Here is a 26,992-nt window from a genome sequence, read left to right on the forward strand (position 1 = left end):
ATGACGGGCGGCAACTGTCACGCCTTCTCCATTCATGTCTATGGGAAGAGGCGTGACCGCTATGTACTAGCCTCCTCCCATACACATAAATGAGGGGGACAAACATGGTAGATCCAAGCTTCCATGTACAGAACATTGTGGTGCCGACCCGGAGATCGCGAGGGAATCAGCGGTCAGATCCATCGCCCGGACCCATCAACCTCCCCCCCCCCCCATTCTGCTGGAAGAATGCTCCGGCGCGTTGGGTTTCCACATGTCCGTTCTTTGTTCTCGGGGGATGGGTCAGAGGTGTATAGGGGCGGCGGCTTTCTCCCGTCACCCATTTTAGACTTGGTGCTCAGTTGATTCAGCGTTTGGGGTATCAGGGGAGATCGCTATTGGCTGAGAAATTATTTAAGGGCTCCATATGGGGCGTCCATCACTGTTTGGGGCCAGAAAACTGAGCCAGACGCTCAATGGGACACCAATGGATCCTATTGACTTATATTTTGTTTCTAGTATCTATTTAGCCGGATCTGACCGGACCATTTGTCTGCAGGTTGGGTTTGGTTGTTTTATTTTATTACTTATTTACCCCATAAAGCAGTGGCCCTCCAGAGGATGCACACTGTCCCCGAAAGGTAAATCACTGTCCCCGAAAGGTTGGCTATCCGGGCATGCTGGGAGTTGAAGTTTTACGACATGGGGAGGGCTGCTGTTTTAAGACCACTGCACTAAGTGATAAGATGAGAAGGAAGCTTTGAGTTACCTTTAGGGGAGAGTGGGCATCCTCTGGAGTAGGCAGACAAACTTTTAGTATCCGGGCATGCTGGGAGTTAAAGTTTTACGACATCTAGAGGGTGGCAGTTTGAAGACCACTGCACTAAAGGAATAAGATGGGAGGGAAGCCTTGATTTACCTTTCAGGGACAGTTTGCATCCTCTGGAGGAGGCAGACAGACTTCTGGTGCCCGGGCATGCTGGGAGTTGAGGTTTTGCGACATCCAGAGGGCCGCAGTTTGAGACCGCTGCCTTAAAGATCTCCTTCCCAAAGCTCAATCTCTTTTATATATATATATATATCTCAATATAAGAAGTCGACTGTGTTGTAAAGATGGGGTATGGGGCCCCTGTTACTGATTTACACTGGGGCCTAGGTGGTGGACCTGACCACTGGGACCTGTGGCACCAATCCTGAGAGTAGGGGTCTCATGGTGGATCATGCAGGCGGCTGCTCCATTCAATCTCTACAGGACTTACAGAAATAGCCAAGTGCAGCACTCGGCCATCTCCATCGGTCGCATAGGGACTGCATTTTCGCTTGGCTGCTGCTCCAATCAGTGGAGGCGGGAGGGGTGTAGATGGTGGACTCTCAATCTCCTCATATGGGGAGGGTGGGTACCATTGGTCAACTGACCGTTCCTTTACACTTGGTATAGAGATCCCCCTATTCTTGTGAGCAGTGTGGGTCCCAGTGCTCGGAGCTACCAAGCCAACACGCATTACCTGCCCTGTCCACCATTTGGCTTGTGTCCCTTTAGACAGATTTAGGGGGCCGGAATCATCATTATGGATAAATTTTTGGGCTTTTGTCCTGCCAGGATGCATTTGGCTTATTGATATGGCTACAATTGCCTCTTTACACCAAAATCCAAATGTCACCAGTCATGATCCCCATTGGACCCTTTTTACCTGAAATTGTTTTCCAGCATCTGGAGCCGGGACAACACTTCATATCACCGGGGCAGTCTCTGTCCTCCTTACACTTGGGGGCCTTGAGGATTTCCTGGGGGTTCAGAGTCTGTCTGGGGCAGCGCCCGGGCTTCACTGCAATAGAAAGAGGTGTGAAAGCCTCCCCCCTAGACGAGGTCTGTCCCGGAGTGTGGGCCGGATCCAGTAAGGGACTATTCAGACCCGTACACTTCTCCAGTCTGCCAGAGCCCGGGCCATCACTCCCGTCAGTCTAGAAGGGAGTCCATGTGTATGAGATCCTTTCTATACTGTAGGTACAACAGGTTAAACTAGGGGAACCACGTGGAGTTCCGGCTCTTACCTTCTTTAGGGATGGTGCATTTGAGGCTACAGGCCGAGCAGCAGCATTTCTTTGAGGACTGACAGTCCTTGTCCCATTGACATTCATTGGGGTACGATTTGTTGGGCAGACAAGCTGAGGTGTTGAACGCCGGACACACCCGGAGCGTTCCAGACGGAGAGAGTTCTGCGGAAAGAGAATCGTCACTACGTCCCCGGGTCACATGACACATTGTCAATCTCGGTGGCTCAATCATGTCACTTCTCCAAGAGTATATACTCTGTCCACATATACCCCGCCCCCCCATGTGCCCCGCCCCCCCATGTGCCCCGCCCCCCCATGTGCCCCGCCCCCCCATGTGCCCCGCCACCCCCATGTGCCCCGCCACCCCATGTGCCCCGTACCCCGCCCCCCCATACCCCGCCCCCCCGTACCCCGCCCCCATGTACCCCGCCCCCATGTACCCCGCCCACATGTACCCCGCCCACATGTACCCCGCCCACATGTACCCCGCCCACATGTACCCCGCCCACATATACCCCGCCCACATATACCCCTCCCACATATACCCTGCCCTCATATACCCCGCCCACATATACCCCGCCCACATATACCTCGCCCACATATATCCCGCCCACATATACCTCGCCCACATATACCCCACCCACAAATACCCTGCCCACATATACCCTGCCCACATATACCCTGCCCACATATACCCCACCCCCATATACCCTGCCTATATATACCCCACCCACATATACCCTGCCTATATATACCCTGCCCACATATACCCCACCCACATATACCCTGCCCATATATACCCTGCCCACATATACCCCACCCACATATACCCTGCCAACATATACCCCACCCACATATACCCTGCCCATATATATCCTGCCCACATATACCCTGCCCACATATACCCTGCCCACATATACCCTGCCCATATATACCCTGCCAACATATACCCCACCCACATATACCTTGCCCATATATACCCCACCCACATATACCCCACCCACATATACCCCGCCCATATATACCCTGCCCACATATACCCTGCCCATATATACCCTGCCTATATATACCCTGCCTACATATACCCTGCCCATATATGCCCTGCCTACATATACCCCACCCACATATACCCTGCCTATATATACCCTGCCCATATATACCCTGCCTATATATACCCTGCCTACATATACCCTGCCCATATATACCCTGCCTACATATACCCCACCCACATATACCCCGCCCACATACTCCCCGCCTACATATTCTCTGCCCACATATCACATATACCCTGCCCACATATATCCTGCCCACATATACCCCGCCGACATATACCTCACCCACATATACTCCGCCCACATACTCCCCGCCTACATATTTCCCGCACACATATCACATATACCCTGCCCACATTGTCATGTGGTAATAACTCAATTATTATGAATTATGGTCATAAAAATCTTAATTATGAAAAATTTTAAATTATTAAATTTATCAAAAATATCAAAATTATGATCTGGTGAATTGTAGACAAAGCAAATCAATACAATTCACATCTGAGTCCGACTATTTCCTCAATGTCATAAAAAGAACTTGTTGATATCTAACGCTTAAGGATGTAGTTTTGCAATATACAATAATACACAGGTATTATATTAGTATGCAGATTTATTGGTTATAAGATTATAAACATAAATGAGTAACAAACACAATGATATATGCAAATGAATATCAATTAGATATATTAGTAAACATTACAAGCTTGTTAATTGACTACATATAATAGAACAATACATGTGAGTAGTAAGTAACTTGTTACAATAAAACAAAAGCTACTAGGTTAGGAATATCATATAAGAAGAAGGTTACATATCACTCTATCGAGAGGAACCTCATGATATCAAGATGGGAAATATCTAATCATAGACATCAATATGGAATGCTAAATATACTCCGCCCCCTTCTAACCAACTACAAATCACATGACTCCATAATGGGCAAATCCATCTAAGGATATAAACATGGAAGACCTATGATATACTTCCACCCCATTCTGGACTATTTTCTGTACATGATCTTGGTAAGACATTAAGACTGATAGCAAGGAATTTCCATAGTTAAGAGCAAAAGATGCTTAAACGGAGGAGGGAGGGGGGCGCCAGTCCCACAACGCTCAGTAAGTTCAGTTCCCCAAGTCCCCGGTTATCCATTAGGGCTTAGCCCACATAAGCAGGACAGGAGCATCCCTTCCACCATAGTTAGGAATATTGTAACTCCCTTCCCGTGTGTAGCAACCAAGGGACCACCACATGGGGGACAAGGGGGGGACCCGGCCATATCCATTGCCACGGCTATCACTCACCAAGTCACTAAAGAGAGTGGCCAGGAGGGGAGTCCGGCATCCAGTAATCTCTATTCCACATGGGACCAGTGCTGGGGACTGCTGCTGTTCACAATATTGCCGAAGTATTAATAGTGGGTTTCACCTATTGAAGGAAATCCGTAAACAGCAGTTTATCCCCATATTAGACTCCTCCATCCAGGGGAACTGTCTACTTAAGTGTCCTGTTCCCCAAAAAGAAGCAATAACTCACCAGCTTAGCGGCTATTAAGATAATTATCACGTGTAGCCTCAGGTCTTTTTCTCAATTCCTCTTTCCTTTCCACCAAAAAAGGGATCTGTTCCGGCCTGATCTAGTCCCAGCAAGGAGTAGCAGGACACCACAAGTACCCCTCACCACCTCCACACCGCTACACCGCGCTGCAGGACAGGTGCCACAATATATGGGCTTCCGGAGCAGGCCCGAGACTCCTCTCTGTTAATGGCCGCGAAAGTCCCTCTCTCTCACCTCGTCTCCGGTGTCTCCCTCCACCGCACACGTGGGGGGGGGGGGGGGAATACCTCCGCCCCCCACCACCGCCTCCTGTCCTGTCCAGCAACGGGCCGCGTCATCCTCCTCTCACTCCTCCCTCCTCCTGCGGCTGAGTCCAGCGCCCCCAGCTCTCGCAGGGCATCCAGGCCGACAAGCAGCACCGGCGGCGTCACTCTGTGGGTATCCCGGCATCCCAAGGTCGGCATCAGCTCCGTGTCCGTCCCGAGGGCTCAGGGGGCGGGGCCGGAGCCCCGGAGAGCGCGGCCCTAGCTCATGCCGCCGTCACTTCCTTCCATATGCATGGACTTTGAGGAGTATGGGCGGTATAATTATGGCCATGCAGATACATCTATGGCCTGTACTACTGCTAAACTGATGTCTCTAGAGGACTTATCCCTCCCTCTCTCTCTCTCTCTCTCTCTTATACAGGAGTAACCTGGACTTATGGACTAAATTGAACAACTTTGTCCTAGCAGACCCCCTCTTCCATGGAATTGGACCCTCTCCCTGGACCCACTAAGCTCAGTGACTCTGGGGGGATATCGGACTGTCTATTAGGGGGAGTGTGAATACGCTAACGATTTTATTTTTTATTAGTATGCTGTAGCTGTAAACTGCTAGACCAGGCTGTGATACTCTCTGCTCAAAGCGTACTCCAGAGTTGTGTGGGACTATGAATCCTCTCCCTTGTATGTTGTAAATAATTGGATATAAATTACTGAGTGGGTGGGGCCCACGGTGCATAAAGTTGCTAAGACAATAGGTGGCACCCTGGTGTGATACGTACTCCTCATAAATATAAAAAACAAAGCAGGAGAAATGGCCCCCAAGGTGAACCCCAGAAGATCAGGGGGTAGCTCGCCACAAAAAGACTATGGGGGCTATGGGTAAATTGGATAAAATATGGAAGTCTCCAGCTGTGGGTATAAAAACTAGAACCCAGAAGGATCTCTCCCCTAGCAAAACAGGCTCTAGGTACTCGGTTTTGGAGGTGGAAGAAACTGAGGAGGGGCAGTCCGTGCCCCCTATGGGAACTCAGATGTTGGAGGAGATCTTGGGAGGGGTGAAAAAATCTAATTGTGCAATTGAGGAGATAAATAAACAACTGGGTGTGGTATCTACCGAGGTATCTCTGATAAGACACGATATGACTAAAATGAGAGATAGGATTTCCAGACTGGAGGAAGAAGCCCCTAAAACAGAAAATAGGATTAAGATTTTGGAGGAGGAGGTTAATGACTTGACCGTTAAAGATAAGCTCACTGACCTTGAGGATAGATCCAGACGTTGTAATATAAGGATGGTGGGGTTTCCTGAGGGGGTGGAGGGGGGGGGGACGGGACTCTGCCATACAGTTCCTTAGTGGGTGGTTGAAGGAGGGGATAGGGGAAGGGCATCTTATCCCAATGTTTGGGATTGAAAGAGCTCATCGGGTACAAAGGCGTATTCCACCTCCGGGGGGTCCCCCTAGGACAATCCTAATTAAGTTAGATACCTCCCAGGACAGGGATACTATCCTTAGGAGGGCAAGAGAGATGAGGGACCTACAATATAATGGACAGAATATTCTTCTATATCCGGATTTCTCCTGGGAGACCCAGAGGAAAAGGGCATCCTTTCGGGAGATAAAAAGGCGGCTAAAGAACGCGGGGGTGCCCTTCTCTCTGCTGTTTCCAACGAGACTCCGGGTTGAGCATAAGGGAAAGGTAACAATATTTGGAACCCCACAAGAAGTCTCAGATTGGATGGATAAAGAAGGCATCTAATATAAGGCACTACTGTGGCATTAGGGGTCGGAAGTATTAGTTGAGTAATAATGTTACGTCTCGGGGGGGGAGGGGTCGAGGGTTCTCTGGGGTGTCACTAGGATAGGAGTGCATAGTAGAAATACGGTGCATTATGGGGAGATGGGGAGTGTGGGGGGGGGAAGGGTAAGGGAAAGGAGGGAGGGATGACACGGGATGATCAAAAGAGGGTTTGTTTTTCCTTTTTTTTTCTTTTTTTCTCTTCTTCTCTCTCTCTCTTTCCTTCTTCTCTCTTTTCTTTTTTCTCTTAGGCAAATATATTTATGCTTAAACTATTAGCCTGGAACGTACGAGGTATGTCGGATAGCATTAAAAAGTGTACAATTTTTGATTATATTCGGAGGTGCCTTCCTGCGATCATATATTTAGTTGAGACCCATAGGTCAAGAGATGAGCAGATACTTCCAAGGAAGTGGGCCAAAGAAGAATACCACTCCAGATTCTCTTCCTACTCCGTGGGAGTGTCAGTATATGTTCACAGGAGGGCACCATTTGAGACTAAGAATGCAAAAGTAGATAAGTATGGTTGATATGTATTTCTTTATGGAATATGGGAAGATAGGGCAGTCATTTTGGCTTTTGTTTATATTCCTCCACCTTTTAGGGTGGATGTTCTGAGGGACCTTGTGAGCTATAGCGAAAGTAAGACACATTCGGCATTATGGATAGTTGGAGATTTGAACAATGTAATGGACCCTAGTATGGACAGATACAAATTAGGCAGGAATGTAGGGGGGAACGAAACAGCATTGACGAAATACTGTGGAGAGATGAATTGGGTTGATGGGTGGCGGAAACTAAACCCAGGAGTAAGACAGTATTCATGTTTTAGTACCTCATATAACACTGCTTCCTGAATTGACTTATGCCTGTGTGACAAGAATGCAATGACCTGGACCAGCAGGGTGCAGTATAGAGCTAAAACCCTATCGGACCATTGCCCAGTGGTGGTGGAAATTGGAGGCAAGGTAATGGGTGGGAAAAGGTTGGGCTTTCGGCTCAACCCCCACTGGATTGAATTAGTGGGCGATCAGGACTGGTTTAGACAGGAAATAGAGGCATTCTGGGAGATTAATCATAAGTCCGCAAATCCTCAGGTGGTATGGGATACTATGAAGGCATATTTGAGGGGCCTATATATAGGGCGAATCAATAAAAAAAAAAAAGAATTCTCACAGGAAGAAACAGTACTGAATAGTAAAGTGGCAACATTAGAAGCAGGGATAGAAGAGGATAGTGGGGGGGGGGAACAGCTGTTAGAACTGAAGGCAGCTCAAGAGGAATATAAAGAATATCTACTTAAAAAGGCACAAAATAAACTATTCTTCAGTGGGCAATTTAACTTCTTTGAGAAAGGGAAACCAAATAAGACACTGTCAAGATTACTTAAAAATCAAGGCGACGAATGTGGTATTATGGCTCTGAGGAGGGAGGATGGTAGCATAACCACAGATAGAGAAGAAATAGCCCAAATGGTTAGCTCTTTTTTCTCCAATCTCTAGGAATTGGAGGAGGCATTGGCATCAATCCAAGGGAATACATCTCCCGGGTCTGACGGCATTCCTTTCCAGATATATAGGATATACTCAACTCTGCTACTTCCAAAACTGCTGGGTCTCATTAATAAATCCTGGAGGGGGGGGGGGGGGGTTCTCCCTAAATCTGTGTGTGAGGCTAATATTAGACTCATTAGGGAAAAAGATAAGGATCCCTTAGATTTGGGCTCATATCGTCCTATCTCCTTGCTTAATACAGATATAAAGATAATAGCGAAAGCACTGGCAAAGAGATTGGAAAAAGTAGTGGAGGTAGTGGTGGGCAATGACCAGGGAGGGTTTAGGTCAGGAAGAACTGTTCATGACAATATTCATCAGGTGTATGAAGCAATCCAGAGTGGATCCCGGGGCCCCCGCTCCATTCTGTCATTGGATGCTACTAAAGCTTTTGACAGGGTGGAGTGGGGATACCTCTGGGAAGTTTTGAAGAGGGTTGGGGTGGGCCCGAGGTTTTTGAGTTATATTCAGCTACTATACACTAACCCCGAGGCGAGTGTAGTGATGGATGGAATTCCCTCCTACCCATTCAAACTAAGTAGAGGAACAAGGCAGGGCTGCCCCCTCTCACCCTTCTTATTTTTAATTTATATTGAACCCTTAGCGGCTTGGATAAGAGATAATGATGTTTATGAGGGATTTGGAGTAAACGGAGAGAAGAGTAAGATCCTGCTATTTGCAGATGATATCCTCCTCTTTGTAACTAACCCACAAGAAAAAATACACCGTATCATTAAAATGTTCGAGGCATTTGCCCCTTTATCTGGGTTGGAGATAAATTGGAGTAAATCTACTATGCTCCCCCTGGATGAAGATATGGGGGAGACGGTGGGAAGACTATCCGTGTTCAAAAAAAAAGAATGTTTCCTGTATCTGGGAGTAAAAATAGCAGCCACAAATGATAGGTTTGTGAGCAACAATATACGGCCCCTTTTGAATAGTTTAGCGAAGAGAGTAGAAGTATGGATTAAAATGCCTTTCTCTATGTGAGAAAGGATGGCGATAATAAAAATGGTGGTCCTCCCACAGATCCTTTTTTTTCTTGCTGCCTCGCCAGTGTGGATTGGCAAATGCTGGTTTCGGAAGATAGAAGTGATACTGGGTAGATTGTTATGGGGAAGAAAAAGGGTTTGTCTGAAGTACAGATATTTTATGGCCCCTGGAGATAGGGGGGGATTGGACATGCCCAATTTCTTTGTTTATTACATGGGCGCGCAGTTGGTACGAATCGTGAATTGGAGAAATTCTAGATATCTGGAGAAGATTGTAGTAGATAAGGAGAAAGAGAACATATATGAGGTGTTGGAATTAGATGATTATGAGGAGAGTGGGTCAAACAACACGATGTTATGGTATAAATATAGGAAAATATGGGAAAGATTAAAGGGATAATTACATGTCGGAAATAGTTTTGGGTTCACACCCCTATGGGGTAACAATAAATTTAAAGAATTGGTGAATTGTGAGTCAACTTTTTGGGATAGTAAGGGTATAAAATGACTAGAACAACTATTTGATAAAGGACAACTCCTTTCATTTGAGCACATAAAAAGGGGGTATGATATTAGTGATAATGATTGGCTGTACTATTGGCAGGTTAGTCACGCAGTCCATAACACGATAGATAAGGAAATATATGTAGCACAGAAACACAATTTCATAGAAGCATTAACTCAAATAGAGCACTTTAAAAAAAAAGGAATTTCAATTTTGTATAAGAAATTAAATAACATTATTGGAGTAAGGAGGGATCGACAGAATTAAAGACAAATGGTCCGGAATAGTGGGTACCGTGTCTGAGGAAGACTGGGACATTATGGCCCAAAATAAAAGTAAGGTTTCTCGTAATATGGAACATAAAATTACACAATTTAAGATATTACACAGGACCCACTATTCCGCGCTTCATTTACATAGGATAGGGGTGAGAATCACCTCACAGTGTGTCAAATGTGGTTTGGAAGAGGCGGATTATCTACATAGTTTTTGGTCGTGTGAGAAGATATCTGATTTCTGGGAATCTGTAATAAAAGAGGTAGAAAGTAAAATCCCTGTGAAGGTACCTCGTACGATAGAGTTTATACTGCTGGGAGCTATTGGTAAGATGGGCAAATTTGAGTGCCTATTACATCGGATTTTATTTTTCGCCAGACTGATTATATTAAGGAATTGGATATCCCCTAAAGAATTGCAAATAGAGGAATGGAAGGAAGGTCTGAAAACCATGAAAAATAAGGAGTTTAGATGGATGAGTAGGGGTGGGCAAAGAGAATGTCGAAAAATTTTGAATTTATGGTAGACTTAAAAAGCTCTTCCCCCTTTTTTCTTTCCCTTTTTTTTTTTTTTTTTCTCTTTGCTCTTCTCGGTGCCAGTGGGTTGGGGGGGGGGGTGGATGTTGATTAGACACACTATGTAATCAAGTATTAATTTGGCTTTTATGGCTTCTGCTTTTCTTCCGATTGGTGATGTTGTTTTATTTGATTTGTACAATGGCGATGTTGTTTTATCGGATTTGCACAATGTATTTTTGTAATTATTAAAATAAAAATATTTATAAAAAAAATAAAAGACTGATAGCAGAGATATATGATCTTGCTCTATATTTTAGGAGGAAGAACTTGAAACAAGTTTCCTGTGTGGGAAATATATTTATTACACTTAGTTTGGCGAGTAGGAATTCTATCAATATCTAAGCAATTATTTAATGCTTTGAAAGATTATGAGTCCTGATTCTTCTGCAGATAGAATGAAGTATCACAATGTCCTAAAACTATAATCTCAATATGGAGATAATTCATTATTTTATTTAATTAATTTATTCACCTATCTAAATGGTATCATTCCATCCAAATTATTCAAACTGCTCTTAATTAAATGGAATACCATTTTTGTGTCTCTTACCAAGTCTATGTAAGAACCTCACTTCTGATCCTAGGAACACTGAACGGTCCATCTCGTCGTCATGGATAGCATTTGGTGTGGTACTATGTGATCAGTCTGGCTTCTGGGATCTCACATGGCTTTCATGGCTTCCATCTTGTGGACCTCTTTCAGTGGAAGACCTCTTTGTGTGTTCTCTAGAGTACAGCCCTCAGCCTACAGCACAGTTCACAGTCTACAGTTCCTCACATCTGGTTTACCAGACTTTTTAATTAGTTAGACACACCCTCCTAAATTGGAATTCCCCAATGAATGAAGATTGGGCGTGTACATATGGTAATGACTATGACATCACTATACTACCCAGAATGCATTGAGCATATCACCCATAATGCCTTTCCTGTCGGTGTAATGTCACCTACCCATCTGCTATGGGGTGCTATTGCATACACAATTAGCATCATTACCATTAAGAGTTAACTGTCAATAACTGGTCTTAAACCCCCATTCCACACTTGACGTATGGAGCCATAATAAACAAACAGGGATTATTTTTTACATCTATAATTAATCTAAACCTGGATTCTCATAGACGTCTTGGAGTCTACTAGACATTCAAATTTATTGGAGAGATAAGAGTCCCATGGAGGTCTCTTTCACACAGATGTGTGAATCTCTCTGTTTGTCTAGTCTTGGTAATTGATTGTTAGTCTGGCAAACTATCCCTTAACAAAGACTCATTCTCAAAGTCTATACTTGAGACCTATCCAACAGGTCTTAGGAATGCAATGCTCCCTATGAGAAGCATATATAAGATAATAGATATATACTGATGTCCTTTACAATACTAACAGTATATGACAATATCATATATCCTACTGATTACCATATATATATATATATATATATATATATATATATATATATATGTGTGCATAGATTAGATTAGCGACAACCGGCTCCTAAGGATATATGATGGTTAGACCAGCGGAACGGGGACCATGCTGTAACGGGCGCTCAGGAGTGAGGTGATTAATGGTTATTTCGCGCTATATGAGGCCGGAGGCCGGATGAAGCGCATATAGCGCGAAATAACCGGTTATCGCCTCACTCCTGAGCGCCCGTTGCAGCAAATATCCTTAGGAGCCGGTTGTCGCTAATCTAATGGTGAGTGTGGGTACTTTGCTTCTAAGCTTATCTTCTATGCACATAGATTTTTCCTATGTTTTAGACTTTCCCAGCACCACCATAGCTGACGGCTTTTTCAGACCCGCCTCTGTGCTATCCCTTCCTTTCCTATTCACTGATTTTATATATATATATATATATATATATATATATGGCAGTGTGCACCCGTGTATTTGGCTGTTGTGCTGGCTATCTTTCCTTTTTCTTGTATGTACAATTCAGGGGGAAATGGCACCCTCTTTAGCTGTGCACCCCTCCCCCGTTTTCACAGGTGGAGTTTTAAATGGATCCAGCATGTCACCCAGTCAGAGGCTATATGCCCAGCAGAGGTGAGTGGACAGTTGAGCGTTAGGCTCAGAATTTGTGCTAGGGTCCCATCCTGAATGAGGCCACCTCCCTGTGGTGGATGGGGGACACGTTTTGATCAAAAAGTGTGCTAAGAGCCTCAATTTTTTGACCAATGTGTGCTGCTGCAATCCTCTTTTTTTGTATACTCTTTCTCTCTCTCTCTCTCTCTCTCTCTCTCTCTCTCTCTCTCTCTCTCTATATATATATATATATAAAGAACTAATGTTCATTCGGATGAGACATAATTATTTCACAGTTTCTTATCTCAACCCCCTTTCCCTTTGGGTGAATTGTAGTAGTGTCGTCTAGAGAGCATAACCAGCCCTTATCAGTCTTATCTAAATAGCCATAAATATCTAAGAAGACAAGAAGCATTCTCTCAAGCTGGCCCTTTTTGTAGCCATGAAACATCAGAATTGTGGCCTACTTAGATTATACACAAAATGGCCGACATCATGCTATTACATGCGTGTCGCGTGAAACAGTCTGTCCCGTCTTAACACCCCTGTCTTTACTGTCTCTGCCTGTGGACATCTTATATGCAACGATCACTACAATAAAGACTTTGCTACTGTAGAGTGCTGCCATCTTTACATTCTTTATATGAAGGCCCTCCAATGGATTCACCGGATCCAGTCTAAGCCTGGATGAAGTGGGGCAAAGACCCACAAGGACTGTCAGGACGTCTGAGGACTCCACAGGATTACAAAATAAAAGCTGACCCATGGATGACCATAGCCATTGCCTATCCACCCCCCAATACACAGACATACTGTCACGATGCCGGCTGGCAGGTAGTGGATCCTCTGTGCCAGAGAGGGATTGGCGTGGACCGTGCTAGTGGACCGGTTCTAAGCCACTACTGGTTTTCACCAGAGCCCGCCGCAAAGCGGGATGGTCTTGCTGCGGCGGTAGTGACCAGGTCGTATCCACTAGCAACGGCTCACCTCTCTGGCTGCTGAAGATAGGCGCGGTACAAGGGAGTAGGCAAAAGCAAGGTCGGACGTAGCAGAAGGTCGGGGCAGGCAGCAAGGATCGTAGTCAGGGGCAACGGCAGAAGGTCTGGAAACACAGGCAAGGAACACACAAGGAACGCTTTCACTGGCACTAAGGCAACAAGATCCGGCGAGGGAGTGAAGGGGAAGTGAGGTGATATAGGGAAGTGCACAGGTGTAAACACTAATTGGAACCACTGCGCCAATCAGCGGCGCAGTGGCCCTTTAAATCGCAGAGACCCGGCGCGCGCGCGCCCTAGGGAGCGGGGCCGCGCGCGCCGGGACAGAACAGACGGAGAGCGAGTCAGGTAGGGGAGCCGGGGTGCGCATCGCGAGCGGGCGCTACCCGCATCGCGAATCGCATCCCGGCTGGCAGCGGAATCGCAGCGCCCCGGGTCAGAGGACGTGACCGGGGCGCTGCCGCGGGGAGAGTGAAGCGAGCGCTCCGGGGAGGAGCGGGGACCCGGAGCGCTCGGCGTAACAGTACCCCCCCCCTTGGGTCTCCCCCTCTTCTTAGAGCCTGAGAACCTGAGGAGCAGACTTTTGTCTAGGATGTTGTCCTCAGGTTCCCAGGATCTCTCTTCAGGACCACAACCCTCCCAGTCCACTAAAAAAAAATTTCTCCCTCTGACCTTTTTGGCAGCTAAAATTTCTTTGACCGAGAAGATGTCCGAGGAGCCGGAAACAGGAGTGGGAGGAACAGATTTGGGAGAAAAACGGTTGAGGATGAGTGGTTTGAGAAGAGAGACGTGAAAGGCATTAGGGATACGGAGAGAGGGAGGAAGAAGAAGTTTATAAGAGACAGGATTAATTTGACACAAAATTTTGAAAGGACCAAGATAGCGTGGTCCCAACTTGTAGCTAGGGACACGGAAGCGGACATATTTAGCGGAGAGCCATACCTTGTCTCCAGGGGAAAAAACGGGGGGAGCTCTTCTTTTTTTATCCGCGAACTTCTTCATGCGTGATGAAGCCTGTAAGAGAGAATTTTGGGTCTCTCTCCATATGATGGAAAGGTCACGAGAAATTTCATCCACAGCGGGCAGACCAGAGGGCAAGGGAGTAGGGAGGGGGGGAAGAGGGTGACGGCCGTACACCACGAAAAATGGGGATTTGGAGGAAGACTCAGAGACCCTGAAGTTATACGAGAATTCGGCCCATGGGAGGAGATCTGCCCAGTCATCCTGGCGGGAGGAAACAAAATGTCGCAAATAATCACCCAAGATCTGGTTAATCCTTTCTACTTGTCCATTGGACTGGGGATGATATGCAGAAGAAAAATTTAATTTAATCTTGAGTTGTTTACAGAGAGCCCTCCAGAATTTAGACACGAATTGGACGCCTCTATCCGAGACAATCTGCGTAGGCAACCCGTGAAGACGAAAAATGTGTACAAAAAATTGTTTAGCCAACTGAGGCGCAGAAGGAAGACCAGGAAGAGGGATGAAATGTGCCATTTTGGAAAATCGATCAACGACCACCCAAATAACAGTGTTGCCACGGGAAGGGGGTAAATCAGTAATAAAATCCATACCAATCAGAGACCAAGGCTGTTCGGGGACAGGCAGAGGATGAAGAAAACCAGCGGGCTTCTGGCGAGGAGTCTTATCCCGGGCACAGATAGTGCAGGCTCGCACAAAGTCCACAACATCCGTCTCCAGAGTCGGCCACCAATAGAAGCGGGAGATGAGTTGCACAGATTTCTTGATACCCGCATGACCTGCGAGATGGGAGGAGTGACCCCATTTGAGGATTCTGAGGCGTTGGCGAGGAGAAACAAAGGTCTTTCCTGGAGGAGTCTGCCTGATGGAGGCAGGAGAAGTGGAGATCAGGCAGTCAGGTGGAATGATGTGTTGCGGAGAGAGTTCAACTTCTGAGGCATCCGAGGAACGAGAGAGAGCATCGGCCCTAATGTTCTTATCGGCAGGACGAAAGTGAATCTCAAAATTAAATCGGGCAAAGAACAGAGACCACCGGGCCTGGCGAGGATTCAGCCGTTGGGCAGACTGGAGGTAGGAGAGGTTCTTGTGGTCGGTGTAGATAATAACAGGAGAACTTGATCCCTCCAGCAGATGCCTCCATTCCTCAAGTGCTAATTTAATGGCTAGAAGCTCTTGATCCCCGATGGAGTAGTTCCTCTCCGCTGGAGAGAAGGTCCTAGAGAAAAAACCACAAGTGACAGCATGCCCGGAAGAATTTTTTTGTAGAAGAACAGCTCCAGCTCCCACTGAGGAGGCATCAACCTCCAATAGGAAGGGTTTGGAAGGGTCAGGTCTGGAGAGGACGGGAGCCGAAGAAAAGGCAGACTTGAGTCGTTTAAAGGCGTCTTCTGCTTGAGGAGGCCAGGACTTGGGATCAGCATTTTTTTTGGTTAAAGCCACGATAGGAGCCACAATGGTAGAAAAATGTGGAATAAATTGCCTGTAATAATTGGCGAACCCCAAAAAGCGTTGGATAGCACGGAGTCCGGAGGGGCGTGGCCAATCTAAGACGGCAGAGAGTTTGTCTGGATCCATCTGTAGTCCCTGGCCAGAGACCAAATATCCTAGAAAAGGAAGAGATTGGCATTCAAACAGACATTTCTCAATTTTGGCATAGAGTTGGTTGTCACGAAGTCTCTGAAGAACCATACGGACATGCTGGCGGTGTTCTTCTAGATTGGCAGAAAAAATTAGGATATCGTCCAGATAGACAACAACACAGGAGTATAACAGATCACGAAAAATTTCATTGACAAAGTCTTGGAAGACGGCAGGGGCGTTGCACAATCCAAAGGGCATGACCAGATACTCAAAGTGTCCATCTCTGGTGTTAAATGCCGTTTTCCACTCGTCCCCCTCTCTGATGCGAATGAGGTTATAGGCGCCTCTTAAGTCCAATTTAGTGAAGATGTGGGCACCTTGGAGGCGATCAAAGAGTTCAGAGATGAGGGGTAAGGGGTAGCGGTTCTTAACCGTGATTTTATTAAGACCGCGGTAGTCAATGCAAGGACGTAAGGAGCCATCTTTTTTGGACACAAAGAAAAATCCGGCTCCGGCAGGAGAGGAGGATTTACGGATAAAGCCCTTTTTTAGATTCTCCTGGACGTATTCGGACATGGCAAGAGTCTCTGGGGCAGAGAGAGGATAAATTCTGCCCCGGGGTGGAGTAGTGCCCGGGAGGAGGTCGATAGGGCAATCATAAGGCCTGTGAGGAGGTAGAGTCTCAGCTTGTTTTTTGCAGAAAACATCCGCGAAGTCCATATAGGCCTTAGGGAGACCGGTTACTGGAGGAACCACAGAGTTACGGCAAGGGTTACTGGGGACCGGTTTTAGACAGTTCTTGGAACAAGAGGACCCCCAACTCTTGATCTCCCCAGTGGACCAATCCAGGGTAGGGGAATGAAGTTGAAGCCAGGGAAGTCCAAGGAGAATTTCCGAGGTGCAATTGGGGAGGACCAAAAGTTCAATCCTCTCATGATGAGATCCGATGCTCATAAGAAGGGGCTCCGTGCGGAAACGTATGGTACAGTCCAATCTTTCATTATTTACACAATTGATGTAGAGGGGTCTGGCGAGACTGGTCACCGGAATGTTGAACCTGTTGACGAGAGAGGCCAAAATAAAATTTCCTGCAGATCCAGAGTCCAAGAAGGCCACTGTAGAGAAGGAGAAGGCAGAGGCAGACATCCGCACAGGCACAGTAAGACGTGGAGAAGCAGAGTAGACATCAAGGACTGTCTCACCTTTGTGCAGAGTCAGCGTACGTCTTTCCAGGCGGGGAGGACGGATAGGACAATCTCTCAGGAAGTGTTCGGTACTAGCACAGTACAGGCAGAGGTTCTCCATACGGCGTCGTGTCCTCTCTTGAGGTGTCAGGCGAGACCGGTCGACCTGCATAGCCTCCACGGCGGGAGGCACAGGAACAGATTGCAGGGGACCAGAGGAGAGAGGAGCCGAGGAGGAGAAACGCCTCGTGCGAACAGAGTCCATATCTTGGCGGAGTTCCTGACGCCTTTCGGAAAAACGCATGTCAATGCGAGTGGCTAGGTGAATAAGTTCATGTAGATTAGCAGGAATTTCTCGTGCGGCCAGAACATCTTTAATGTTGCTGGATAGGCCTTTTTTGAAGGTCGCGCAGAGGGCCTCATTATTCCAGGACAATTCTGAAGCAAGAGTACGGAATTGTACGGCATACTCGCCAACGGAAGAATTACCCTGGACCAGGTTCAACAGGGCAGTCTCAGCAGAAGAGGCTCGGGCAGGTTCCTCAAAGACACTTCGGATTTCCGAGAAGAAGGAGTGTACAGAGGCAGTGACGGGGTCATTGCGGTCCCAGAGCGGTGTGGCCCATGACAGGGCTTTTCCGGACAGAAGGCTGACTACGAAAGCCACCTTAGACCTTTCAGTGGGAAACAGGTCCGACATCATCTCCAGATGCAGGGAACATTGGGAAAGAAAGCCACGGCAAAACTTAGAGTCCCCATCAAATTTATCCGGCAAGGATAAGCGTATCCCAGGAGCGGCCACTCGCTGCGGAGGAGGTGCAGGAGCTGGCGGAGGAGATGACTGCTGAAGCTGTGGTAGTAACTGTTGTAGCATAACGGTCAGTTGAGACAGCTGTTGGCCTTGTTGCGCTATCTGTTGTGACTGCTGGGCGACCACCGTGGTGAGGTCAGCGACAACTGGCAGAGGAACTTCAGCGGGATCCATGGCCGGATCTACTGTCACGATGCCGGCTGGCAGGTAGTGGATCCTCTGTGCCAGAGAGGGATTGGCGTGGACCGTGCTAGTGGACCGGTTCTAAGCCACTACTGGTTTTCACCAGAGCCCGCCGCAAAGCGGGATGGTCTTGCTGCGGCGGTAGTGACCAGGTCGTATCCACTAGCAACGGCTCACCTCTCTGGCTGCTGAAGATAGGCGCGGTACAAGGGAGTAGGCAAAAGCAAGGTCGGACGTAGCAGAAGGTCGGGGCAGGCAGCAAGGATCGTAGTCAGGGGCAACGGCAGAAGGTCTGGAAACACAGGCAAGGAACACACAAGGAACGCTTTCACTGGCACTAAGGCAACAAGATCCGGCGAGGGAGTGAAGGGGAAGTGAGGTGATATAGGGAAGTGCACAGGTGTAAACACTAATTGGAACCACTGCGCCAATCAGCGGCGCAGTGGCCCTTTAAATCGCGGAGACCCGGCGCGCGCGCGCCCTAGGGAGCGGGGCCGCGCGCGCCGGGACAGAACAGACGGAGAGCGAGTCAGGTAGGGGAGCCGGGGTGCGCATCGCGAGCGGGCGCTACCCGCATCGCGAATCGCATCCCGGCTGGCAGCGGAATCGCAGCACCCCGGGTCAGAGGACGTGACCGGGGCGCTGCCGCGGGGAGAGTGAAGCGAGCGCTCCGGGGAGGAGCGGGGACCCGGAGCGCTCGGCGTAACACATGCTTGGCTCATTGGAGAGAAGGGAGAAAGCTGTTGCCAGAAACCTCTGGAAGCAGCTGATTTCACACAGAACACAATAATCCAGCATGTTGTAAGCCAGCTATGCAACCATTCAGTTGGGAGACACCATACACATGAGATGGTTGGCCTATCCAAGGACACTTTAGCTCCAATACCACTTTCCATACACTCCATAGTAATAACTCACCCTCTACAGGCAGCGTGCAGCTTTTCCCATCTACGGACAGGCAGCACTTTTTCCTGTTGCCGCAGTCATCGTCAGTGGTACAGCGAATGGATGGACAATCCAACATCTTTTCCTTGACTTGTGAGGCCGGACACACACCCAGTGGCTCTAGGGTCATAAGTCACAAATCGGGAATGAATACACTGGGGTGGGGGGGGGGGGGGTATTAGATAAAATCTTGGACATAAACAGATCTCTTCTTTCTGGACAAAGATTACATTTTGGTGATTTTATAGGCAAACTACCCATAGGCCCTACCTGGTTCCGGGGCGTGACAGGTGAACCCACATATATTACAGCATTTCTCCTCTCCGGGGCAGTCCGTATCAGTCTCACACATTGGATCGGGAGGGGATGGGAGACACATGTATGGTATGTTGGGGCATCTTCCCGACTTCACTGTTCAAAAATAAAGAGAAAACCATAAAAAGTGATAAAAAGGGGAAGTGATGGCGCCTCCCGTAGGGCTACGCTGGAGGTACTCACCCTGTGCTGGGGTCACACACTTCCGTCCACAGGCCGTGCAGCAGCATTTTTTGTTTCTTGGACACTGAACATCGAAGATGCAGTCATCCCTCACTTTACCGGATGAACACCCTACCGGGTTAAATCGGGGGCAGGCGCTCTGCACAACTATGGAAGGGATTTACATAATTAAATGCTTGGCGACAGGTTACCAGAAAAAAAGCCTTGGCGCACCATCCTCCAGATTTAGGTGGGGGAAGCAAAATGACAATTAACTATTGATGGTAAAGGCTTTGATAACTTGGAGCTAAGACATTTAGCACTAAGTTTCAGGATACAATCCTCATTCTTTCCCTCCCTGCAGACTGCCCATGTGTAATTTATTCTCATTACAATACAGCATGTGTGATCTGCCCTCCCTGAAGACTTAAAATGGAGAAAGGACTTCCAAGTGATGAATGGCTTTGAACGGCGCTGACCAGGAGCAGGAGCAGGAAGTAAAAACAGCAGGTTTATTTGGATTTCCCACAATGCAACCCGTTTCACCCCACCTGGGTGGCTTCATCAGGCCTATTGCCCTATTACCCAGGTGTGGTGAAACATGTTGCATTGTGGGAAATCCAAATAAACCTGCTATTTTTACTTCCTGCTCCGGATCAGCGCCGTTCAAAGCCATTCATCCCTTGGAAGTCCTTTCTCCATTTTAGCTCTGTGATTGGGAAGGCTGCAGACCGGACATCATTACCCCTCCACACTTACCATTGTTGTGTGTGGGGTCACGCAACCACCGATGGTAAGAGTTCCTAGTTATTATACTAGATTCCCTGAAGGCGATTTCACACTATGGAGCGCTCTCCTTTTCTCTCTGAAGACTTGGCTTTAATCCTCCCTCTCCACACTCTGATTTGTTGTCTACAATCTACCCTGTCCCAGCTGCTTTGTCTAACGCTTGGGAATAGGGGGGAGGTCGTGGGTCTGACTGCTTGGACCCACCGCAATCTTGAGAACAGAGACCCGAGTTTTACCTTGAGATGGAGTGGCGAATTTCACACACACACCATTTATTGTCTATAGAGCTGCTGGAGTTCAGCTTTCTCTGGCGTTGGATAGGCAGTGAATAGGAGGATGATACGCATGCGAGACTAGCCCCTCTATTGTGAGGTGAGACTCTGATCCCCGTTCACATGGCAGCCCAGCCCGTGTGATCTGTCCTTCTTTCCCTACAGACCGCCCATGTATTATTCCCTCCCGGCTTACACTACTATACAGCATGTGTGATCTGCCCTCCCTAAAGACTTGGATGCTGTCTTCCCTGTCCACAATCTGATTTGTCTTATACAGACTATCCCATCCCAGCTGCTTTATCTAACATTGAGAGAAAGAGAAAGCTGATGAGACCAACCAGGAGCCATATCCTTTTGGGCAATAACATAGTACAGATAAAAAACAGACATGTCCATCAAATTCCATCAGGGAATGGGACCGGACAAGGATAACAAGGAGGAGTATAGGCAGATTCCCCACTGTTCCCGTCCGGTGATTGGACCAAAGCCCACCCTACACATCTACATGAGATGGGACCCCCTGCAATCTCCTTCCTGGTGCCCTACTCCTGCTTATAACCGGAGCTGTGTCGACTTTTGCAGGAAGCGATGGAAGACACGCCCCCTCCATGTATCTCTATGGGAGAGCCGGAGATACAGTGCTCGTGTATCTCAGGCTCTCCCATAGAGATACATGGAGGGGGCATGTTGACCACAGCTTCATGCAGGGGTCCTCAGTCTGCGATCGTGGTTGGTGGTACCAAAAGGATAATACTTAAAGGACTACAGTGGTGCTAAACAATTAATCCCCTATCCAAAGGATAAGGAATAAGCGTCTGATCGCGGCGGTGAGACTGCCACGATCAGACACTTGTCCCTTATCCTTTGGATAGCATATTAAAGGGGTACTCCACTGGCCAGCGTTCGGAGCATTTAGTTTCAAAAGCTGTGTGGGCGATGCGGGGGTCAGTCACGCCCCCTCAATGTAAGTCCACCTCAAGCTTCCGTGTTACGGATTGTGAGGTCCCCAGAGGCGGGACCCCTGCGATCAGACATCTTATCCCCTATACTTTGGATAGGGACTAAGATGTTTTTTGCCAGAGTACCCCTTTAATTGTTTAGCACCACAGTACTCCTTTAAGTAGTAACCATTTGGTGCCACCAACCACATTTTTATTAATGCGTTTCAATATTTAGTATTAGGGATAGACCTAGAGAAATTTCTACCGATGATGGGCAGAGCTGGGTGGTAGGTACCTGGGTAAGGTTGGACACATTTTTGGCTGTTGTCAGAAACGCAGCACTTTTCATCAGCCGCACAATCCGCATCTCGGCTACAGAGCACTGCAGAGCAAGGAGGCTTCGCAACGTCCTTGGTCACGGGGCAGGATCCAAAAGGCTCTTCAGAGAAGCCCAGCCGTACATGGAATGAGAGCACAAGAATCAAGGAAAGAAAGACAAAAGAAACTCCACTAAGTACCCTGAGCCCCGGGGATGAAGTGTTACCAGGATCGGGAGCCCAGCAGCTCCTCCCACAGATATCGCAGCACTTCTTATTACTGGGACAGTCACTATCGTTCTGACACCTCGGCTGGGGGTTTGTGTCTGTGCACTTTGACCTTATCTGGGGGCATCGTCCTGGTTTTACTGAAAAAGATGGACATGGAAGATACAATATAAAAGTATTCAAACCCCAGCTCTGAAGACTCCAGATAACGAAGGACCCTCAGAACGCTCCACTGTACTGTATGTGTCTCCTTCTGATGAGCCCACATTCTCCTCACAGACCCACCTTGTTCAAGAAATGCCCCCCCCCCCTCAAACTTAAAAGGTGCCATCAATAAAATGCAATATATTATTAAATTACTTTTCTAATATACTTCTTAATACAATTTTGTAACTTTATGTGTTAAAATTAATCCCAGAGTGTTTGGCCACCAGGGGGCCTCCTTCTGGTCCTGCAGCCGCCTGGCCGAGACAAAAGTCAGGAAATGCAGGTGGGACTTAAATTCAGTACAGTGTATAGAGTATATATAGTATATAGTGTTCATAGAGTATATAGAATGTATAGAGTATATAGAGTATATATAGTATATAGTGTTCATAGAGTATATAGAGTGTATAGAGTATATAGAGTGTATATAGTATATAGTGTTCATAGAGTATATAGAGTGTATAGAGTATATAGAGTGTATAGAGTATTGTGATGTCCCACTACAGGTACATGGTACTGTATTACCTGAACACAGCGATATCCTCGCTTTGCACCCGTGTTCCAACGTCCACCTCTACAGTTTTCTTTGCCTCTTGCCGAAGAGGCTATGCAAGTGGACTGTTCTCGCTTAATGCAGCTGGAAAGATCCCAACGACGCAATGAGAATTTGTGCCTATATTGTGCCAGTCCGAAGAACTTGCTCAAAGACTGTTCTATATGTCCACAGCATCCGGGAAATGCTCGCACCTAGGGCACGTGGGGGAGGCATCCCTAGGTGGGAATGCTTTCTCTCCTCGATTGACCATACCTGTTCAAATCTTTACTTCTGCCAAGTCTTCATTCTTCGCTTCTGCATTTTTAGACTCTGGTTCCGCTAGTGACTTCATTGATGCTTCCTTGGTTCATAAACATCAACTTCCAGTGGCCCGGCTTGCTAAGCCCTTGTATATTTCTTCTGTCAATGGACAAAATCTGGACTGTACGGTGCTATTCCGCACTGAGCCTCTTGTCATGCAAGTGGGGGTCTTGCACAAGGAAAAGATTGAGTTCTTTGTGCTTCCACACTGTACTTCTGAGCTTCTTCTCGGTCTTCCATGGCTCCAAAGTCATTCTCCACAACTTGACTGGAAATCTGATGAAATCACATGTTGGGGACAGTTTTGCCAAAATCACTGCCTTATGCCAGTCCAGTAAAAACCTGTCTCTTCTCTTCCTCTTTTGCCTGGTCTGCCTTCTCCATACCAAGACTATTCAGATCTATTCTGCGAAAAGCAGCCTGAGACCTTACCACCACATCGTCCTTACGACTGCCCCATTGATTATCAGCCTGGTACCACGCCTCCTCGAAGAAGAATTTATCCATTATCTGTTACTGAGACACAAGCCATGGCAAAATATATCCAAGAGAACCTCCAAAAGGGATTTATCCTAAAGTCCTCCTCTCCTGCCGGAGCTGGATTCTTCTTTGTGGGGAAGAAGGATGGTTCTCTTCGTCCATATATTGACTACAGGGGTCTTAACAAGATCACGATCAAAAATCGCTATCCTCTTCCTCTGATTTCTGAACTTTTTGATCATCTATGGGGTGCCAAGGTCTTCTCTAAGTTGGATTTGCGAGGAGCATACAACCTTATTCATATCTGCGAGGGGGACAAATGGAAGATTGCCTTCAATACCCGTGATGGGCATTTGGAGTATCTCGTGATGCCTTTCGGTCTCTGTAATGCCCCAGCTGTCTTGCAGGAATTCGTCAACGATATCTTCGGAGATCTATTCTACACCTGTGTTGTCGTTTATCTTGATGACATCTTGATCTACTCACCCAACTTGGAGGAGCATCCGGGAGAATCATCTTTACACCAAACTGGAGAAGTGCATATTTGAGAGATCAAGCCTTCTGTTCTCGGTTACATTGTTTCTCATAAAGGTCTAAACTGACTGCGGTTTTGGATTGGCCTCATCCTATTGGTCTACGTGCCATTCAACACTTTTTGGGTTTCGCCAATTATTACCGTCATTTCATCCCTCATTTCTCTTCTGTGGTCGCTCCGATTGTGGCCCTCACTAAGAAGAACTCTAACCTCAAGATTTTGCCTCCTGAGGCTGAAGAGGCTTTCACTCGCTTAAAGTCTGCATTTGCCACTGCTTCCTTGCTTTCAAGACCTGATCCTGAGAAACCCTTTGCTTTGGAGGTAGATGCTTCATCTGTAGGAGCCGGTGCCGTTCTTACCCAGAAAAACTCCAAGGGCAAGATTGTAACTTGTGGTTTCATTTCTAAGGCTTTCTCTCCTGCAGAAAGGAACTATTCTATTGTAGATCATGAACTTCTTGCTATAAAGCTAGCCTTGGAAGAGTTGTAACATTCAGTGGAAGGTTCTTCTCATCCGGTCAGCATCTATTCAGACCATAAGAATCTCCTATATCTCCAGTCGGCTCAGCAATTGAACCCTCGCCAGGCTACATGGTCTCTTTTCATTTCTAGATTTTATTTCTTCATTCACTTCCATTCTGCTAACAAGAACGTCAGAGCCAATGATCTTTCCAGGTCTTCCGATGTCGCAGAATTGGACTCCACGCCGAGGCATATCATTCCTCCGGAGCGGTTGATCTCCGCAGCTCCTGCCAATCTTCTGCAAGTTCCCCCTGGAAAATCCTTTGAACCTGTTCAACTGAGGCGTAGAGTCTTGAAATGGGGCATTCTTCTTTGCTGCCTGGTCACCCAGGAATATGTAAGACACTTCAATTAATCTCCAGGCACTACTGGTGGCCGCATCTTGAACGCGATGTCACCGATTTTGTCCAATTCTGTGTCATCTGTCCCCGTGACAAAACTCCTTGGCAGAAGCCTGCGGGACTCTTACAGCCTCTACCCATTCCGGCGACTCCCTGGTCTCACACAGCTATGGACTTTATGACCGATCTGCCTCCTTCCCATAATAACACGGTCATTTGAGTGGTGGTTGATCGATTTTCCAAGATGGCTCATTTCATTCTGCTACCAAGTTTTCCATCTGCTCCACAGCTGGCGAAGCAGTTTTTTCAACATATTTTTCATCTTCATGGCCTTCCGAATCATATCGTCTCGGATCGTGCAGTGCAGTTCATTTCCAAGTTCTGGCATGCTCTCTGTTCCAATCTTGACATCAATCTGGACTATTCCTCTGCCTACCTCCCTCAGTCCAATGGTAAGGTGGAGAGGGTAAATCAAATTCTGGAGACTTATCTTCATCATTTTGTTTATGCTTGTCAGGACGATTGTGTCGACCTTCTACCTTGGGCAGAATTTTCCTACGATCATAAGGATTTTGAGTCCACGAGGACTTCTCCATTTTTTTATTGTTTATGGTAATCGTTTTCGTACTCCTCTCCCTGTTCCAGTTTCCTCTGGTGTGGTAGCTGTTGATGAACTTGTCCGAGACTTCTCTTCCATTTGGCAACAAACTCTGCATTTTTTGTTTCAAGCCTCCTCTAGTATGAAAACCCAGGCAGATAATAAAAGAAGACCTCCTCCGTCCTTCTCTCCCGGTGACAAACTTTGGCTTTCCTCCAAATACATCAGTTTCAAGATTCCCAGCTACAAGTTTGGTCCTCGCTACCTGGGTCCGTTCAAGGTGATGCGAAAAATGAATCTTCTCTCCTATAAACGACTTCTACCTTCTTTATGTATCCCAAATTCGTTCCATGTGTCCCTCAAACTTCTTGTGATCAACCGTTACTAACAAAAGAATACTGCTCCCACGCCCGTCACTGGTTCTTCGGATGTTTATGAGGTCGAAGAAATTTTAGCCACTATAACTGTGCGAGGGAGACAATTCTATTTGGTTGACTGGAAGGGATTTGGTCCAAAGGAAATATCTTGAGACGCGGAGGAAAATATCCTGGACTGTGACCTACTCCGGAACTTTTTGAGTTCTAAAGAGAGGGGGAGACAAAAGGTGGGTGGGGGGGGGGGTACTGTTATGTCCTGCGCTCCGGCCAGACATGCTGGCCAGGCACGCTGGCCGTGAACGCTTTCCTATTCTGCGCACCCCAGCCGGCGGGGCAGGGATTTGCATTGTGGGACGCGCCCGCATGCGAATCCCGGCCCGACTCTCACCTCCGCTCTCTGTTGCTCCCTCTTTGCTCTCACAGCCCCGACCCTGGAGCTCTAAGATTTAAAGGGCCAGTATGCCCTTAATTATTGTTTCCACCTGCACCTCTGTTATAAGTTCCTGCACCTCCCATCTTTTCCTTTCAGATCCTTGTTGCATTCCTGTGTTCCTGTTCATCTGTATTCCAGACCCTTTGTTCAGTGACCTGACCCTGCTCCTCTGCTGCCTGCCTATTGACCTCCTGCTAGGTTCTAGACTACACTCCTGTGCTGCCTGCCCTGACCTACTGCTATCCAGACCACGAGTTGTTGTATCCCTCCTGTGCCTCGAACCTCATCAGCCCCCTGTG

General features: G+C 47.4%; 1 protein-coding gene across 1 annotated transcript; it reads right to left on the reverse strand.

Moving 5' to 3' along the window:
* Positions 1-1,187: 1,187 nt before the first annotated feature.
* Positions 1,188-23,915, reverse strand: LOC130360471 (keratin-associated protein 10-4-like). Its single transcript, XM_056562961.1, has 9 exons — positions 23,795-23,915; positions 22,345-22,485; positions 22,096-22,239; positions 19,817-19,963; positions 19,589-19,729; positions 19,292-19,438; positions 2,032-2,196; positions 1,671-1,805; positions 1,188-1,513 (listed from the first exon to the last, which is right to left on the reverse strand). The coding sequence occupies exons 1-9, from the start codon at positions 23,913-23,915 to the stop codon at positions 1,188-1,190; spliced, it is 1,467 nt and encodes a 488-aa protein (XP_056418936.1).
* Between the last annotated feature and the right edge of the window lie 3,077 nt (positions 23,916-26,992).

Source organism: Hyla sarda, chromosome 3 (genome assembly GCF_029499605.1).
Source record: "Hyla sarda isolate aHylSar1 chromosome 3, aHylSar1.hap1, whole genome shotgun sequence".
Taxonomy (NCBI): domain Eukaryota; kingdom Metazoa; phylum Chordata; class Amphibia; order Anura; family Hylidae; genus Hyla; species Hyla sarda.

What these genes read in the sequence shown, in the direction of transcription:
- LOC130360471 (XM_056562961.1), bottom strand. Translation starts at nt 23,915, where the DNA reads ATGGATAAATTCTTCTTCGAGGAGGCGTGGTACCAGGCTGATAATCAA. An exon ending in CTGCTGGGCTCCCGATCCTG is followed by an intron (nt 22,240 to 22,344) that starts GTAACACTTCAT and finishes GCTTCTCTGAAG; the next exon opens with AGCCTTTTGGATCCTGCCCC. An exon ending in ATGCTGGAAAACAATTTCAG is followed by an intron (nt 1,514 to 1,670) that starts GTAAAAAGGGTC and finishes ATCTGTCTAAAG; the next exon opens with GGACACAAGCCAAATGGTGG.